This window comes from Rhopalosiphum maidis, chromosome 4 (assembly GCF_003676215.2).
Source record: "Rhopalosiphum maidis isolate BTI-1 chromosome 4, ASM367621v3, whole genome shotgun sequence".
In the NCBI taxonomy this organism is placed as follows: domain Eukaryota; kingdom Metazoa; phylum Arthropoda; class Insecta; order Hemiptera; family Aphididae; genus Rhopalosiphum; species Rhopalosiphum maidis.
Window position 1 is genome coordinate 25,961,821 of NC_040880.1, and position 17,069 is coordinate 25,978,889.

The 17,069-nt window shown below is 24.6% G+C and overlaps 2 protein-coding genes across 2 annotated transcripts; one reads left to right on the top strand and one right to left on the bottom strand.

Moving 5' to 3' along the window:
* Positions 1 to 205: 205 nt before the first annotated feature.
* On the bottom strand, positions 206 to 11,637 carry LOC113548759 (RNA helicase aquarius). Its single transcript, XM_026949806.2, has 26 exons — positions 11,560 to 11,637; positions 10,844 to 10,947; positions 9,686 to 9,842; positions 9,413 to 9,613; positions 8,536 to 8,713; positions 8,216 to 8,394; positions 8,042 to 8,155; positions 7,572 to 7,675; positions 6,704 to 6,815; positions 5,890 to 6,103; positions 4,887 to 4,935; positions 4,313 to 4,410; positions 4,085 to 4,222; positions 3,803 to 4,020; positions 3,559 to 3,728; positions 3,278 to 3,409; positions 3,085 to 3,195; positions 2,728 to 3,018; positions 2,434 to 2,632; positions 2,251 to 2,375; positions 1,680 to 2,108; positions 1,434 to 1,605; positions 1,198 to 1,368; positions 930 to 1,127; positions 686 to 868; positions 206 to 612 (listed from the first exon to the last, which is right to left on the bottom strand). The coding sequence occupies exons 1-26, from the start codon at positions 11,635 to 11,637 to the stop codon at positions 337 to 339; spliced, it is 4,401 nt and encodes a 1,466-aa protein (XP_026805607.1). The 3' UTR covers positions 206 to 336.
* Positions 11,638 to 13,707: 2,070 nt separating this feature from the next.
* Positions 13,708 to 16,566, top strand: LOC113548249 (heat shock 70 kDa protein 14-A-like). Its single transcript, XM_026949033.1, has 10 exons — positions 13,708 to 13,942; positions 14,396 to 14,479; positions 14,542 to 14,779; positions 14,893 to 15,094; positions 15,299 to 15,460; positions 15,516 to 15,774; positions 15,845 to 16,066; positions 16,154 to 16,285; positions 16,344 to 16,399; positions 16,462 to 16,566. The coding sequence occupies exons 1-10, from the start codon at positions 13,877 to 13,879 to the stop codon at positions 16,532 to 16,534; spliced, it is 1,494 nt and encodes a 497-aa protein (XP_026804834.1). The 5' UTR covers positions 13,708 to 13,876; the 3' UTR covers positions 16,535 to 16,566.
* Positions 16,567 to 17,069: the final 503 nt, after the last annotated feature.

The following is a 17,069-nucleotide window of genomic DNA, read 5'->3' on the forward strand; positions in this document are numbered from 1 at the left end:
CGATTGTATTATTAATTTATTAATTTTTAATGGTTATTTAATAATTATTATTCTATTTTTATGAACTACCATATAAATAAAATTAAAATTCTAAAAGAAAAAATTGTAATGGGATGACAAATACTAGATAAATTTAGTTTATACACAATTATTAATGTGAGAAATTCATGAAATAATCATCTATAAAATAAAATTATTTAAAAAATATTCTTATCAATAGTTTTATTAAAAAAAGTGCTTATTATCAGTTAATGAATTATCAAATTAAAAATACATATTCCTCTTTATATACACAACTATTTACACATTTAAAAATAATAATTAAGTCATACACAATTAATCTTCTTTCATAGCTTCATCCATTTCTAAAACATTAGCTTTATTAATTTTTGGTGATGTTTCAATGTCATCTACGTCCATTTTTTGTGCTTCATTCATTTCTAAGGGTCCAATATTTTCTTTTTCATCTTTTAGGGCACTGTCGTTTTCATTATCATCCTCGGTATCTCCAGAATCAGAATCTGCTCCAGGATGTTCAGATTTAACTATTTTTTTTTCTACACATGTTACTGATTCTCCAGGCTTAATCCAATCATCCATAGGTTTAATTTCCTATAGTACAAAGTAACAACAAATTATAAATAATATAAGGATGTGTTGAAACAGTAATACAATGTGAACATACTTGGTGAACTTGTTTTAGTTCCTGAACTCTTTGTAAATAATAATCAAATACATATTTAGCTATTTCAGGCATGTCTTGTACTATAAAAACTTGACTTTGAGCATCTATAGGACTATCAAGTACTCTATTAGTAGGGTAATAGTCAGCTGGTAGAAGATGTAATTTTAGTGGCCGTTTTGTTAACTAAAAGACAAATTAAAAATAATATAATTGATACTCAGAGTTAATTAATTTATAATCATACAAGTTTGAATGACGGCGATAATTCAAAGCAATTGCTAAATAGTGATACATTAGCAAAAACATATAAACCAAGTCTTGCTCTGGACATAGCAACAACAAGACGCCTAACATCTCTTAAATGACCAACAGTTTTTGTTCTCACTAATGATAATAATACATAATCATTTTGCTGACCTTGATACTTATCTACTGTAGTTACCTGAAAATTAAATGGTAAACCTTTTATAAAAAAATACTTTGCTTAAGAGCAGCAATATTTTAATTATTACCTTGTGAGGCCAACCAATGAGTGGGTTAGAACCACAGCGCATATTTATGATTTCCCTGATCAGATGTTTTTGACCATTATATGTACTCAAAATAGTAATTTTACTAGCAGGATAACCAATTAGTCTCATATACATGTAAACTGACACACAATATTCCGCTTCGGCTAAATTCTAAAAATTGTATACATTAATGATTAATGAAATATTAATATAATATAAATTATAGAATATTTAACCTGGATGAAATGGGGGTTTGGTTCAGTTTCTCCAACACCATTAAACAACCCAACATCAATTAACTGATATTCATAAGAAAAACCAGCATTTGCTTTATGATATTCTGGAGCAGTTAACACGTGGTTTAAATTTCCTAAGTTATTATAGCGCCAATTATATAATTGACTCAAACTAAAAGTAAAAAGGTTTATGAATTATTTAATTGATATATTTTAAAATATTATATATTGTTTAATTTGAATTACCTAGGTCGCGAACGTCCTTGTGCATCTAAATCAATAGTAGGAACACCTAAATTTACCATGCGAGTAAATAATGATTGCTCCATATTAGAATATTTTTGAAACGCCATATTTTTAATAACTGGAGGTAATTGATGATGATCACCAATCATTATCCATCGTTTTAAGCGGCTAAATCCATCATCAGAATTTTGAAGTAATAAAGGAATGAATGTTTCTATCTCAAGAATTTGAGCTGATTCTTCCATTAGTATGTTATCATATTTAAAACCAAGCTCTATAAGCTCTTTACGCTTTAATGCCGCATGAGTACATGTCATTGCTATTATTTTAACTTCTTTTACTAATAAATACCGAGAACGATCTAAACCAGTTCTAAGTAATTCAAAAGCTCGAAACTCATCTAATTGCTTGAATATTTTTTTGATATGCCTATTGAAGAAAATATATAATATTAATATAATAAATAATAATTTATTAACAAATACTTAGGTAATTAAGTTATATTAATTTAAATGACATAGTCATATATGACTACAATGCATATTTATAAGGAAATAAAAACTGTACATACCTAAAACAACCTCTAGCGATTTCTTTATCTTCTTCTAAGTTTTGACATTTGAATAATGGTTGAGGAGCATCACTGAAGAAAAGATCAAATGGAAAGTTGTCTTTGACAATGTTAATTGAGATCGCCTACAAGTTTAAATATTAGTGTTTAATATGCTGATTAAAATTAATTAATTTAACTTACGCCATCCGAATTTTCTTCTATATTTTTCAATGTTGTTAAGTATTTATTCCATCGGGGAAGCACATGGGACCAAAAAAAATGCATAGCTGTTTCACAAGTATAAGACATATCTCCTTTTACATCCATTAAGTCTTGTAAACGTTGTACTTCATTTAGCAACTGGAGTCTTTTTGATAAAACATAATTTACTCTTCCATACCTAAATAAAAATTATTTTAATTTAAATATTGTATTGGCATTAATTAATTTATAATTTGTTAAAAATTATTCCAAGTCATTACTAAAAAAACCTACCGACTAAAATCTTTATCTGTTTCCAAAGCTTCTTCTCCGTGTCCCAAACGTAATAAATGCCGTTCATCAATGTCTAATGCCATAATTTTTTCAAATAATTGATTTAATGCTTGATTAGAATGTGTTACAATTAATGTACGTTCATTCCTCCAGTTATGGTATAAATTTGAAATTATTTGTACAGCCACATCAGTTTTACCAGTTCCTGGAGGACCAACCACTACAGTAAGACCAGGTTGCATACCAGAATATATAGCTTCAATTTGAGTAGGTGTAAAATAAATCATATTTCTAATAAAAATAAGATATGTTTATAAATTTATTTTATAGAATTTAACATTAATAATATAATATTACTTCTTAGGTTGATTAAACTTGTAAGGTCCTCTGTTAACAACTTTCTCAGATTGTACAATGGCTTTTTTTAAAGTTTTACCATCTGAATCAGTAGTTTCATGAAAATGAATACTAATAAATAAAAAAATTGTCATTTTTTTTATTATATATATTTAAAATATTAAATACACAAAAAAAATTAGTTGTTACTAACCGATACGGTGGTAGCATTTTATCGGGATTGTTCTCATGTAGAACTATTTGATGATTAGGAAAACTTGATAACAAGTGGTCCATGTTCAAAAATGTATCATTGAAGTTCATTACTTTTATTCTATTTGGCATTCTAATAAAAACAAATTTAATTAGTTTTAAATCAATTTGATATGATTGATATTTTCAGAAATAAATATTCTTCAGCTTATAGTTCAGTACATACTATTGATAGTCATTTTTCAAAAAAAAAACAAAACAAAAATTATTGTATTAACTTACTTATCATATCGAGCTGCTGATGGATCACCGTATCCTAAAATAATATCATGGATCCATTCAGGCACAACACATTCAGTGTTCATTAGATGACGAATAGTTTCCAATACAGCTTTAAAATTATTCTCTTTAGGTTTTCTTCTCATTATTATGTTGAAAGTTTCATAAACATCCTTAACATAAAACATAATTTATAAATATTTATTGATTGGAAAATAATTCAACAACTAAAAAGAAATATATATACAATTTCTCCAGCAGCAACATTATCAAGATCTGTGCGATATTGATTACAATCCAACCAAACACGATATGTTCGTTTTTGGCCAGGTAAAACTGGTCTTGGATCAGGTCCTTCTTCAATTACTCGACCCATGTTGTCTAACATACCTTCTACTTCACAGCCTCTAACACAGACTATTGCGGTTTGTTGAAGGAATGGCTTATGATAGTCAATTCGAGATCCTAAAATAAATAAATATTAATAAAAAAAACGTATATAACATTTAAATACTAATGTCTATCTTACCTATAGGTAAAATTGGTTTTACAGTTAATAAGAAACAAACATCGTGTTTACGAAGGTTTTCCCATTCTTCTTGAATATCTTTTTTCACATTTAAAGTAACTATAACATCAGCTCGAACTCTGGAAGGCTGTAAATCACCTAAAAAAAAAAAAAAAACATTTTATTTAAATAAAAAATAAAAAATAAATTATACCATTGAAAGTAGGCATATGAATTTATTTTATTTACCGAGATTGGGTTTTGCAACTTCTACAACCAAAAAATTATCAATAGGTAATGCCATCTTGGAATAACCACTAAAGTAAATGCTTCCATCTTCAGATTTGCTTAAATTAATAAAAAATATTGATTTATGTTAATAGGATTGTTTTAAATTGCTTATAATTTTCTTTTTGGATAATTTAAGTAATTAAACTATTTAATCAAATAATAAGTAGAAATATAAATATTATCATTATAATTAACACGTTCAGCTCCAATGATGATGCGTAATCGTCATTCGATTTCAGGCGCTACAAGCGATGACGAACCGTAGTCGTCATAGGATAATTACTTTTATTCGTTATTTAAAATATTTGACTGGTTGTGACTGATTATTTCACTTAATATGGTCATTCAGTATAACTATCAAAACATTTAGAACAACAAAAGCTGGTTTTGATTTTTCGGCATTTTTATGTTTATAATTTGCTTGGTCTTCACAAGTGTAATATTATCAATATTTACGCGGCTGGTAGCTCTGACTTCTGAAATGTACGCGGACGTGAACGTGTTAATATACAATCAAAAAGTCATTACTTACCATGGGTTCATTCGAGTAATAGAATCTTCTATGTCTTGTCTGATTTCATCTACAAAAGATATAAAACATGAAATGTATTTGTTTATTAATATTTTTTTGTAAAACCTTATTAGGAATCATTATTTTAGTCAATAGTTTTTATTTAGTTTATGAAATTTGATATACCTTTACAACAGTAAAGTATTTTAACATCAATAAAATATTACCCATGTTTGAATTATCTTATAATCAAACTTAAAGGTAACAACATAGTAAGTGTTTTATAGATATTTTAATATTGATGCAAATTATGACCATTACTAAATTATAATATTTTAACAATAATAATAAGGGCCTCACGGCTTGCTTCCAAATTATCTGAATTAACTTCTAGTATTAATTATCATATTAATATCATACAATCATACTACATATTTATCAGTAATATTTCATGAATTAAAATAATATTTAAAGGAATATCTTTCACATAAAAAAAATGAAGAACATAGTACTTAAATTTAATTTACCCGGGATTCAATAGTTAACAATATTCAGTGTACACCCATAATATAAACTTATATAACAATTATGAGCACCTAAGAATTTATTTTATGATTTTATTCTGGTGCTTAAATACTCATATTCATCCAGCATCAAAATCCTGAAACCCAAAATAAATGATACTGATGCAATACCTTGTTTATAATTCAGTTACGTTTTAAATACCAAACAAGTAATATATATGATATGTCACATGATTCCATAGTTTGCATGTTGTTATTATTATTTTTTTTTTTATAGTTACATTACATACCACAGTAACCATAGTTTTAATCTTAGCAATTTGTCTAAATTAGAAGCACAGTTTTATTACCTTATGGCTTATATAGTTAAATGCCATATGAATAATTATGATATATTTTAGATGTGTCTTTATCAAAATTACAAATATCACCTAATAGGAATTAGGAGTAGGTAAAAATATTAATTAACAAATTAAAAAAAAATTATAAATAAAACTTACATGTAGATTCTAATCTGAATAGTTGAAAATTACGTAACAAGTAATCATGGAGAGTTAAAAATTGTAAGTTCAATTTTGGTAATGCCAAACATTTGTTGCCATTATAATATTCAGTAGGCACTACAGCTTCATTCCATATAATATCTTCTGTTGGATAAAGAGGCATTCCATTCAAAATTTGTAACTGTGATTCTCTAGCTTCATGGCGAGATACCTAAAATAAAGTTTAATCATATAAGTAAAAATAAATTCTATAATATTATATTTATTATATCAAAAATTATTTCTGAACTATAATAGTACATAATAACTAATAAATAATCAATATACATACACAATTTACATGAAAATAGAAAGATTAAATTTAAATTTAAATTATAATTGCACACACCACATACTTGAAAACTATAAATATTACAACAAAAATTTAAAATAATTTGACAATTTGTTAGTAAACTAAGAATAATCAGTACATTCAGATGGTTAGATTAGGTAAGTATACACATTTTAATTCATCATTAAAAAATCCTTATAGTATTTATACCAATAGTATAAAAAATGTATTAAATTAATACATGCATATACGCACTATAATGTCACCGCTAAATTGTCATGCACTAAAAAGACTACACTGAAATGTTACCCATCCTAAATTCTAACCTATAGGATATAGGCTATACAAATATCATATAATGATTAAGTCATTTGTCATTATAGTTCAAGCATATATTTATAGATCAAACTATAACATTTATAAGTTAATAGCTTTTTAACCTACTATATAGTATAAAAAAAATTAATGAAATATACATACCAGTAAAGAAAGTAAAAACTCAGAGTCGTAACGATACCAATTTTCAGTCAAACGTTTTTCTTGGTCAGGAATCAAATTTAATTCCATAGCAATATTTTGAAGCTCTTGATTGCTGAAATAAAGTAAGTACATTGAAATGGTTATAGATATCGAAAAATTAATGTCTGTATTTAAAAAATTCCAAAAAATCCTAGCCTCCTTTCCTTGCTGATATTCAAATATCTTTTTTCTCATGACACAAATATAAAAATAAAACTAGGTTAAATTCTTCTTAGTACTGAATCTAACATTACTTTTTAAGATAACAATATAAGTTTTATTGACCCTTATTTTTAATTTAAAAAGGATTTATCCATGTACTTCAGAACTAAATTCACTTTATCTATTTTACCAAACCAAGGCTATTCTTGTATTACATTTTTGATTATTATTTTATTTTCTAAAATAATGTTGAATTTACTGTGTTACATAAATACATTAAAAAGAAATTTACAAATTTTAATAAAAACTAATAAAGTAAGTTATACATTTGAACCAATTTTTTAAAATTTAACTAGCTGTGGTATATTTCCTTTAGGTAAACCAAAATTCCATTGTTTTTTGCACCAAAACTAAATCAAATATTTAAATTTTATATTGGACTCAAATTAAAGTTAAAATTAATTATTTATCAGTTTTTAATATACTGAGTTGCGAATTTGATTATATTGGTTTGATATATTTCCCAAGTTTTGGGAATTTAGTTCAGTTAAAAAATATACAATATGTAACATCTCTATAGAAATAAACTATTTAATTAGATTTAATAATACTTAAATAAAAAATAACTTAATTTAAACAGTTAGTAATGTTTTAATTTAAAATTTACCTCAGATTTTTGAAATGTTTAATGAGAGAATCATATTTATCAATAGCATTAATATTAGATAATGAAAAGTCTTGTAATTTAGTAAATTTTCCAAATAATGTTGCCTGAAAAAATAAAAATGTTATATTAATTTTAATGTTATTTTAATCAACAAAATTTAAAAATGGTTTTTGAATAATATACAAAAAAATATATTAAATAATACATTTACATTTGTATGAACTTTAAAAATATTTGGTAGTTTTTATAAACATTGTTTAAAGATTATATCAAGCCTTTAAATATCAAATACTGTCAAGATTAATTAACAAATTAATAACTAAATTTTTAAAATTATTTTTTGGTTTAATTTCCCTTAATATTATAATTAAAAGCTAAATTTTACTAATGGGTGGTTTTCTTAATCATGTAACTACCATATATATTTTTCCCTCCCATTATCAAATATATTTATTATCATTAATCCATACTTGTAATGATATAATTTTATCGTAATGTGCTTGCATCACTTCGTTTTCTTTTAATGGATCACCAGTTGCTTGACAAATTTCAAAATGGAAATAAAATTTTAATATATCTAAAAGCTGTTTAAAAACATATTCAATTAATATTTTTTGTAAATGATAAAACATCAAGAAACAGACCTGTTTGAAAAGGTGTCCTTCATCACGTTTGCTTAACATTGCTAAATAACAGCGGTTAATTAAATGAACATCATCTAAGACTGCGTGGAAAAATCTTCTTGTAGGTAACGATGTTTCCAAGTCAATAAGCATTTCCAAAAATCTTTCACAATAGTTTAAATGGTCCACACATAAATCACCTAAACATTATAGTTTATTTCAATAAAATGTATCAAAATATCTGATTAAGATAGATTTTAATAAAAAAAATATAAATATGTTTAACTATTGAGTATATATTATTATTAACTATTTATAGCAATAAAAATTTACAAAATTACCTTCTAATGGTATATTTTCTAAGATATTGATAAATTTAATGCACAATTTATGTAAAAATGTTCTTTCAAGATCTGCTTTTAGTCTATTTTCTAATGACAACTCTTTATCTTTCTTTTGTAATCGGTTCCATAATTTTTGCCATTTAGGTACTTGACGCAATTCCAATATTCTTCGTCTCTGAAAAGTAAAAATAAATTAAATATATTATAGGTTAATAATTATTAAAAATAAACAAAATTATTTATTAGTAAATTATATATTTAATAAAAAAATAATTTTGAAAAATATTCAATAAATTTAATTATTATATTAAGTCAGAGGTTCCTAACCAGGGTGCCATAAACTTAAATTTAGTGCAGAAAAATTATTTGAAATATATTTTTAAGAATAGACAATTTCATGAAAAATATAGTAACATGAGTAATAAAAAAGACTAATCTACTTATCTAAATAAAATCAAAATTACAAAATATATATAAATATAAATAGACAATATAATACTATTGCGTATTCAGTAAAGAATAGGCCATAGGGTGCCTTTAGATTTTTAAAAAATTACTAAGTGTGCTTTGAGTTAAAAAGGTTGGAGACATTTGTATTAAGCACTCATTTTGATTTATTCACATCAATACAATAGAATGTATTATCATTGTTTATTTACAAATAAGAAAATAATAACAACTTTTTTAATATTAATATTTAAATTGTTGATAAAATGAAACTCATCAATCCATTATGAAAGATTTGAATAATAAATTGAATAATCATAGAAAGTGACAAGATATAATAAAGGTGATATGTAATATAAGGTCGGATAGATTATTTATAACTATTTCTTCAAATACACTATTTCTATAATATTTATAAAATACATACTTCTTGTAAACTACACCAAATTGATATTGACACAAGTTTTTTCATTTTGTTTCTAACTAAATCAGTTTCCATACATTGAAAACAATGATTTAAAAAAACTACTAAAGCTATTTGTTCTTTTATACTGTGGTCATCAGAAAGACTGGCACATAAAACTTGATCAATAAAACCATCAAATTCAGCTGGTTGTTTTTTTAAGGCCTAAAAAAATGAATATATGTATATATTTTTCTAATATACTGTATATATAAATAGAAATAAATAATGATTAACCTGCCAAGGTGCTACACGTTCACGAAATTTTTCGTTTAACATTATAACAATAGACATCATATGTGCAAAAGTAGCATTTGCAGAGACATAATTAGGCCACAAATAATTTTCCAAAAATTGGCTAAATTCCAAGATCATAATTCGTCTAACTGAAAAACTAAAATAAATTTTTTTTTTAATTTATAACTATTTTAGTACTTATAGGATATCCCTTAGTATAAAAATAACCTAAATAATAATCTTAAAGATATATTTATGTATGTTATGCAAATAGACAAAAAATAAAATATTAAAATTATGAGTGTACTATAAAATAAGATGCTTATTTAAATATTTGTCAAGCATATACTTAATGACAAGGGAAAGTGCAAGGTAATATTCTATATTAAAAAACTTTATTTTAAATTTTTTAGAAAAAAAAAACATTAGTAAAAATTGAATATATTGTATAGCATATTAAATTTCTTAAAAATTATACATTTATTTAAGCCTTTAAACCAAAAAATAAGGGTACCATGTTTTCTTAAGATATAATAATAAATATAAATGTATGTATCTAAATAAGAAAATAATTAAAACAATCCTTGGAAATAAGTTTCAAGATAAAACACCAATACAAACTTATGATTATCAATAATAAAATTGAAAACATACGTTAGTTTTTCAGTATTTTTAAGTAATATGTTACTATTGACACTACTATTCATTCCATTAGAAAAACATGTTTAAATATATTGAGAAACTATTATAAAGTTTTCAATTTTGTAATTGATAACTTTTAGTTTGTAATTGTCTTTATCTTTGAACTTGCTTTCTAGAACAGTTTAATTATTTTATTATTTAATGATAGATGTTAAGGGATATTTTATGCAGTCTTAGCAAACAAATGAAGACAATAAGTTAATAATAGGTAAAAATACTATAAATTATAACAAATTGATATATTATAGTTTATAATATTAAGACAAATACAAAATGGATTGAAATGAAAGCAAATTTACCACGTTGTAAATTTGAAAAATACAAGATACAACACATATGGGAAATGGACATGTGGCTTATTAATTTATCCAAAGGAAAATTTTACTTGAACAATAGCTTTAATCAATACTTGTTTAATATCTAAATGTTGATAGAAATTTAAATATAGTAACTTACTTAGACTTAAAGATCTCTTCATTATAAATATCTTCAACAACCTTGGCATCATAAGGTAAGTATTGATTGGAATGTAAATTTGGTGCCCAATATTTTGATGATAACTACAAAATTTAAGATGTAAAATTTTATTATAATTTTAATAAGCTAAATTAAGTTCCCAAAAATTGTCAGATTGAAAAATTATTTTTAAAAACGTTCTAGTTAGTAAGAGTAAATTATATAGCTACGAGTATATTGTTAAGAATATTATTGCAATCGATAGTAATAAATAATATTCTAACAAAATACAGTTCATAAAACTACACACATTTAGTATTTACTGATATAGGTTCTGTCAATAACAAATCTATATCTAAAAATATTAAATTTATGCATTTTCCTAATAAGTTGAAAAATAACTCCAGAGAAATGTTATGCTCTGTAAGAGCTATTCAATACATTAATTTACATATCTTATATTTAATTTCTAGATACTAGTGTATTAAAAACTAATAAAGTTAAGTAAATTTACACAAAGAACAATTTGCTTTCAATTTAAATACTTTGAACTTGTTGGATATTTTTTACTCTAATGTTTACTTTTTGGATATAAATTATAAATTATAACTATGAAAGTTAACTCATAAATCAATGGATCAAATATATTCATATTCACAAAAAGTAAGAATTTAATCCAAATATTATCACTATATTATGTAAATCATTTTATATACCTGTGTAATACGATCAGCATTGATCTGATCAATGGTTGGAGCAAGATTTAAGACTACTGCTTGCTTAGAATCAGTCATTGTGATTGTTTTTATCCAATATTTATAGTTGAAAAAAAATATATTTAAACGCAATTAAAAATAGTTATTATTTTAAGATAATAACAACACATTAAGTATCAATTATAAAATGTTTAGACTTTTTAATGTATCTACAAAAAAATAAGGATATTAATAAAATTAAGTAATAACTGGTTGAATTGTTGATTTTCAAACGTACAAAAACGTTGAATAGAACTTACTAGTTACTACACGATATACAGATATAACATCACATATAAAAATAAGAAGTATACATTAAACCACATTATACAGTGGGAACCAGCAAGATGTTTAGCAGTTAGCAAACATAAACAAACTAAAAAAGGTATCACAGATACAGTTATCGCTTATCACAGATAAATGTCGGGACAATATCTGTAGTTCCATAAAGCATTTGTTCCAATAGTCTTTTATCCTAAAAATATAAATATTATGTATGTTCACAAAATATGTGTGCACCAATTGTGCAATATCTTCGTGGCACCACATAATATAATACGTCATTTATTTTATTGATATACCATGAAATATGTGTTCTGAAAAATCACGGACATAATTATTTAATATTTATATTTTAACTATAATCGTCTATAACTAGTATAACTTACAGACTGCAGTATACATTTATTATGTACATGGTTAATCAGTTAGAAATTAAGTCAATTTTTTGTATAATTATAAACAAATAAAATAAATTTATTGTGGTAAAACATAGATAAAAACTAAAAAAATATCAATTAATCCAAACTAATAATATAGGTATTAGGTACCTAGGTCAAACAAATAATATAAACAATAAGTTACTAGACTATAAAGGTCCATGAGTTTACAAATTGTAGTATATCAAAATAGTTCAAAATATGCGCAATATGACCATATGGGCACTATAGCCTCTTCAGCCAAAATTAACAAAATCCAAACTTAAAAATAAATTTTTGAGAATATGACTATAAAGACCTATGGTTCATAAGAAATAGGAAAATTCATAACGACACAAGAATACTTCTCCAAGACTGAATAAAATCCCAGTTTAAAAATGTTCACAGTCCACACCATGTCAACATTTCTGATGGACCATGATTATACATCCTGAGAACTAAAATAAAAAAACCTACGTTTAATACCACGACTAGGTACCTCAAAAATTTCCCCTATCAAATATCAGCTCAGACGAAGATCAAAATTAAATTTAAATTATTAATAAAAATATTTAATAACATTAAAATATAATTATCTTTGTAATTTTAGAGTTTATAATAGCATGAAATATGCAGACACATTTTAAATTTGATAAATTAAAAAATAATAATAAATATTCTGAAATAAACTGATACTAATAACATCGATTAGGTACTATGATGTATAATACTCTTTAAATTTATATTTAGGTATTCTTCTTCTTCTGTCAGAAGAATCTTAGCATTTAGCTTGATTTATTTCATACAAATTTTTCACATAATTCACATTTATAACTTAAGATAATTGATACAAAATATGATAAATACGAACAGTCAAGTATCTATCTATATTTTTTTATGTAATAAAAATTTTTACTTGTATAATACGGAGCGTTATTGTATTTGCAATTTTTATATAAACAATTTTAAAAGCATTCTTAATAGGTGCCTTATTATAAATGTACTACACATATTTACTACTTTAGTACTTTTATAGTACTAGTACTAGATTCTCTAAATTCTCTAAATTTACATATCTTTATAAAATTCAAAGAAATTTAATCAATAATATGAGCAAATTGAGAATTGAGCAGATTTTTAATTAATTTGTCTAAGTAGAAAATTATGGGTTTTGTTTTTAAATGGAATAAAAAAAAAAAATTATACCCTCTGACCCTTGTAATAATAGGTAAATAAACACACATATATATATATATAATATATAATATTATGAATTATGATGCGTGTTTTTGTATTACGCTCAGTTCGCGGTAAAGAGTAATTACTCTGTGGTTCATGTTAGCTTGCTGCAGTAGGTACTTTTTTTATCTTTTATGGTAGTACTGCGGTTATCAGTTATAGGTTATGTCGAGTTTGTTTGAAAAATTGAAAATAGTATAATGTGATTTGTATTAGTATAACATTCAGATTTTAATATTTTGTATTAACTATTTTATATTTTTTTTAAATTCTGATTAAAAAGTAATTTTTAGTATTATAGAATAATTTGTTATTGTATTTGTTGAACTACTTAATTAGGAATGTCACGTTCAATTGTATTTGGGATACATGTTGGAAACTCAACTGCATCAATAGCTATATCTAAAGTAAATATGATCTAAATACTATTTTAAAATTTACACTCGGTATAGTTGTTTCATTGTTTCATTACATTATATATGAAATGCTAAGTTCTTTTATGACGCTATTGAAATTAATATCAACACTAAATAAACTCAACACTAAATGTTTGACAAAAATTCCATTTTTGACTAGATATTTTTTATATTTTGACTTTCTTATAACAATATATATTTTTAATTTTCTGTTTAAAGTTTTTTTTTATTGAATTTTGGATGCGTGTAATCTGAACCAATATTTTGTGGAGTATTTTGTTTTTAAATATTGAATCCCTTAAAAATATTCTTCTTTCATAAAAGTATAAATTACAATTTTCAAAATGTTTATTATCTTTTGAAATTATAAGCGTTCTTCAATAAATGAATTATACAGTATTGCTTGTCCTTAGTTTTCAAAATATTTCTGTAATAATTTTGCAGGAAGAAGGTAAAGTGGACGTTCTTGCAAATGAAGCTGGAGACAGAATAACACCTGCAATTGTATCTATAACCGATGAAGAAACTGTAAGTCTTATTTATTTGTAAATTACAATTTAATTTATAAATTTGTTACAAATTTTTTGTAGGTTGTTGGAAATGCTGCAAAAACTGGTTTTATATCAAAACAAGCAAATACAATAACTTTTAATAATCGTTTAATGAACCTTTCATTGGATGAAAATGAAAAACGTTCATTTATAGAAAATAATAAAGTCAAAACTATTGAGGATGGAGGTCACCTTGCATATGAACTACCCTTGGAAACTAAAAAAAAAATTTACTCTCCTCAGTTCATTGAATCAAATATATATAAAACATTATACGGTAGGTACATTTAAAATATATTTTTTTTTATTTTATTTTTTTCATTATTATTAAAATAGTTGCCATTATTCTATAATTTTATTATTTCAAATAGATATTTTTACTTTAATTAGGTATTGCTAAAAGAGCCACTCACAGTGAAGATACAAAATGTTCTTGTGTTGTAACTGTACCAGAATTTTTTGATGATCCCAGCAGAGAATCTGTTAGAAACGCAGCAATTCAAGCTGGATGGAATGTGCTTCAAGTTGTTAATGCTCCAAGTGTAACTCCTTTTACTTATGGAATTAATGTTACAGAACCTTTAAATGATACGTATGTAATAATATATTAGTACTAGCTGATCCGGCAAACGTTGTTTTGCCAAAAAGAAAATACTCAAAAAAAAAGAGTTTTTCCTGGCAATTACAAACAATCAAAAAAATTGGCCTAGCTGTTCTCAATTGATGAATTGTTTTACATTTTTATATACATAAATTTAATGTGTTTTTAAATTTTATTTTTTTTGTGCAATTACAGGTATATTTTAGTATATAGACTTGGAGGTATTAGTTGTGATGCTACAGTTTTATATGTGAATTCTGGTTTAGTGTCAATTGTAGCATCTGAACATACTAAGGCTATTGGAGGATATAAATTAATAGAGACACTGAAAGCTCATTTAATTGAAGAAGTAAAAAGGTATTTTTCTAACTTAATAAAGTAGCTAGAGTATCTATATTTTTAATTGTTAAAGGAAACATCGATCAAATCCCTCAGAAAATGCAAGAGCTTCAGCAAAGTTACAAAGAGCTACTGAAGATGCAGTTCATTTATTGTCTACATTAAAAACAGCAAACATATTTATTGAATCATTGACTGACGGAGTTGATTTTGCTGCCATGGTTTCACAAGCAAGATTTGAATCATTAATTGCTCATTTATTGACTGATTTTGCTCTGCCTATTGAAGTTGTTTTAAAAAAAGCTAATCTTAAGAGTTCAGATATTAAAAAAGTATTTATATAATTTTTGATTACAATTTAAAGTTTGTGAATATCATACTTTTATATTTTGATTAATTTAGGTTTTACTTTGTGGCGGTCCACTCAAAATACCGAAGTTAAAACATTATATTGGAAATTTATTCCCACATGCCGACATACCAAATGGTATTAGTCCCGACGAAGTATTGGCTTATGGAGCAGCTGTGCAAGCTAGTTTCTTAGCAAAATATTGGAATATGCATGATGATTTACCAGAACCTACAACAGAAGTTCACACATTAAATGAATTAATAGAAATTGATGTTAGTATTTTTTTTCTTTGTTTATAATCTTCTGATAAAATTATAACAATCATATAATTTATTTAATGGTTTTTTTTTTATTTTTAGTGTTGTGGAGAAACATTAAGTTTTGATCAGAATGAAATATTACCTAGTACTAAAAGTATAACAACTAGTGCTAATGTTGATAATATTACTCTTATAGCTACATCAGGAAATAACAAGAGTAATAAATCTGAAGTAAGTTTATTTGAAATAGATTCAAATGTATTATATTATTTTATTAATTTTTGTTTAGGCACATATAAATCTTAAAACAGAAGGAGAAATTACTTTTACATTAACTGCCAGTGTGTAAGTATTACTTAACAATGTGTATAATCAATTGCATTCATTTTTTTTTCTATTATTTGCAGAGATCAATTACAGGTTGAAGCTAAACATGTGGACACTGAACTAAAATCATCTGCTATATTTGTAGCTGTATAACTTGATTTACAATATACAAAAATTGCATTCTATTTCTTTTTCTCTAATTTTAACCGATATTCTGATTCTTTACTTTATTATAAGTTGGTACATTGTTAATCTAAGTATTAAATTCCAAGACTCTTTCTGTTAAATTTCAATATTTAATTATTATTATTTTGAAGTTATATAAGTTATTAATCCATTAATAAATTAATAATAATTGACTTGAAAATATCTTAATACATTATAGAAAAATGTATTTTTTTAATATTGACTCGTAATATCTATATTATGATTATAATTGGCAGAAGTCAAAACATATATTGAATGATGGACATTGAAACTCAGTCCATGTTGAAAACAATAAAACAGACCAACACAGTAGGAAAATATAATATATAATTTGTTGTTGCCTGCATAGTGACTTGTGTAAATGTGTGAGGTCGCCGAGATATGAATATAAGATAGAGTATAAAACTATAACTAATAACTATATATAAATATTTAATAACTTAATATTTTTATTGATAATAACTTGTAAGAAAACCAATCA